The sequence below is a fragment of the Nannochloropsis gaditana genome (genome assembly GCF_000240725.1).
Source record: "Nannochloropsis gaditana CCMP526 unplaced genomic scaffold scaffold281, whole genome shotgun sequence".
In the NCBI taxonomy this organism is placed as follows: Eukaryota; class Eustigmatophyceae; order Eustigmatales; family Monodopsidaceae; genus Microchloropsis; species Microchloropsis gaditana.
The window spans coordinates 14,097-16,733 of NW_005803672.1; the positions used below are offsets into that span (position 1 = coordinate 14,097).

Sequence of the window (2,637 nt, forward strand, 5' to 3'; positions counted from 1 at the left end):
ACGGTATTATGAGGAGCCGAAAGGAACGCAGGAAAGCACAGGACGGAGGGAAACGCCGGGCCGGGACGTCTGGGCTCTCACCTCTTCGTCCAGGTCCGAGAACCCAGCAAGCTCCTCCTCGTCCGCCGCCCGCTGGCGGAGGAGCATGGCTTCCTTGGCGGCTCGCGCCCTGGCTGCCGTGAGCCCGTCCTCAGGCCCTCTCCCCGTCATGGACAGGGAGAAGGAGGACCGTCGCACCCCCCGCAGCACCAAGGAGGGGGAAGGGAAGGACGCGGACGAGAACCATCTGCTACCCCGCCCTTCCTCCTTCCCTCCTTCCCTCCCTCCCTCCCTCCCTACCCCCTCCGTGGGATCGGGTCCTGGGAAGCTCGGTCTCTCAAGGAAAGGATTTTCACTTGCCAACCGATCCTGTCCCTCCTCCGCATCTTCTTCCTCCTCCTCCTCCACCTCCTTCTCCAGCGACACCTCCTCCACGCGTCTCTTCACGGCCTTCCCCCCCGCGGGGCCTCCAAGCGCAGAAGATACCCCCGGAGATGGCGCCTCTCTTTCCCCACCCCTACGCGATTTGAGAGCGGCCATCCCGTCCTTGTGTTCCGAAGGCGCGGCAGCGATTTCCTCCCGGCCGCTTCGTTTCTTCTTGGACGCTCCCCCCTCCCCCGTCAGGCCCACGCCACCCTCCCTGGCCTCCTCCGCGCCACTGCCTCGACCCCGCTTTCGCATGTGTCGGCCCTCCTTGTCATCGTTTGCAACCGCATTCTTTCCACCACGAAAGTCAAGCCCATCGCTCCCGCGGCGTTTCTTCACTACGCGTTCACCCACCTCCTCACTTTCCGGCCTCATCACTTCCCCTGCCTTCTTGCCGCCCCGTCTTTTACCAGCCGTGCTTTTGCTCATCACTGTCCCCGTTGAGGCCCGCCGGTGGTTCCCGAGGCGTGTCCGTGCTGAAGTTGAGTTTTCTTTTCCTCCCTCAGGCTCTCCCGCGTTGCCCACAAGCGTGGATGGGCCAACGGTCTGTCGCCGCCTCCGTTTGCTTACCATGGCTATTGACAAACCGACGTCTCTCTGTACAATGAAACGGATGAGCATGGGGTCAAGATGTGGGACGTGGCTGAGAAACACGGGGGCAGGCCGGGACAGGGGGGGGATGACTTGCTCGTGCGTGTCCGCACGGACAAGCACACGACCGAAGGCGTTCTCAATCCTTGTATGTACAAAAGAGTCCGATGGCCAGCCAGCACAGGACAATAGCGGGGCCACGTTGATAACATTTGCCTCCCAAGCAGACAGAGGAATGAAGCGACGCTAGTAAAGTTCGATCTCACGATTTTTTTGCCCATACATAGCAAGCACGGACGAGCACGACAAGGAAAAGGGTTGAGCGCTGCGCGAAGAAAGATGGCCGCCAAGGTTATGTGACCTTCACTACCTAGTCATGCACGTGATCTCGCGCTCGCAATCCTCTCGACAGCGCATCCAGCACTTTGCTGGCTTTTCTTTGTCCCTTTTTGCAGTCAAAACGTCGACAGCATCGCTCGCCTGATTCCTGTTAGCGAGGTATCAGACCTCTACCATGTCCTCCTGCTCCCTCCCACACAAAATACACGACCCGCCCAGACCACAAAAAAGGCGTCCCATCCCACCACCATGTCAGATCGGTATAATTTTCCTCTGGACACTTCTGGTCAGATGATTCTTTGGGGATGTGATACTCGTTTCGTTGTCGCTTGCGCAAGGCAGCAGCTACCTGGCTGAGTCTAGTCTCATTTGACGTTCCTCCTGTTTGCAGGTTTGCTCAGCATGGACGCAAGAAGAAGGAGAAAGAGGAATGAGAGCTGCCCGCTGCAGGAAATATTCCTCTTTCTTTTTGTGCTAGGGCTCGCCGTTATTAAGGACGTGGGTGGGTTTATGGTTTCGACCCTGTGCAAGCGGCCATGGAGCTGCCCCAGCCAGGAAGCGAAAGAGGTTTGTCAAAGAAAGGCGATATACTTCACATTCTCGCAATGTAAGACCTTCACGTGTGACCACTAATAGTTCCAAAATCACACTAACAAATTCTAGGCTTTACGACCATTCGGATGTCGGGCGCCTTTCAATCCCAATTTTCCGTCGACCAGGCTACGAACTTCCCCCTCTTCCTCCCCCACCTCCTCCTCCTCCTCTCACCTATCCATCCTCGAACTGCTCAAAGCCACCATCGGCCTCCATTCTGGGCCATGGAGCCTTCCTATCTCCAACACGAGCGTCGTCCGACTCTCTGTAAGTCGAGAAAGGGGAACAAGGAAGGGGACGACAATGCCCTGTCCTGGCTTCTCTGATTTCCAGCAAAATATTCTCACGCTGATGCACCCATGCCAAATCCCATGATCAGACGGCGCGCGAGGTGTGGAATGAGACCGAGCCCTGGCGTCGCTACCCCGTGGGTTTTTCCAGGCCCTCGTCCACCGCCTTCGTTGCCGACCTGGACAAGTGAGAGAGGCAGGCGGACTGGGCGGGAAGGGGGCGGGGAGGAGAGGCAGAGGAGGAGAGATGGAAAGGGGAGGAGCAGGGCGGGGGGGAGCCCGCATTGGCTGAGTACCGTGTGTGGATCCCAGGGTCCCGGCGTCCTCACTCCCTCCCCCCCCCTTTCCGCCCCTCCCT

At 58.8% G+C, this 2,637-nt stretch overlaps 1 protein-coding gene across 1 annotated transcript; it reads left to right on the plus strand.

Annotated features, from left to right (window-relative positions):
• Positions 1 to 1,797: 1,797 nt before the first annotated feature.
• On the plus strand, positions 1,798 to 2,470 carry NGA_0138600 (uncharacterized protein; the record flags this gene model as incomplete). Its single annotated transcript, XM_005855131.1, has 3 exons — positions 1,798 to 1,962; positions 2,059 to 2,256; positions 2,369 to 2,470. 3 exons carry the CDS (start codon positions 1,798 to 1,800, stop codon positions 2,468 to 2,470), a joined length of 465 nt encoding a protein of 154 aa, XP_005855193.1.
• Between the last annotated feature and the right edge of the window lie 167 nt (positions 2,471 to 2,637).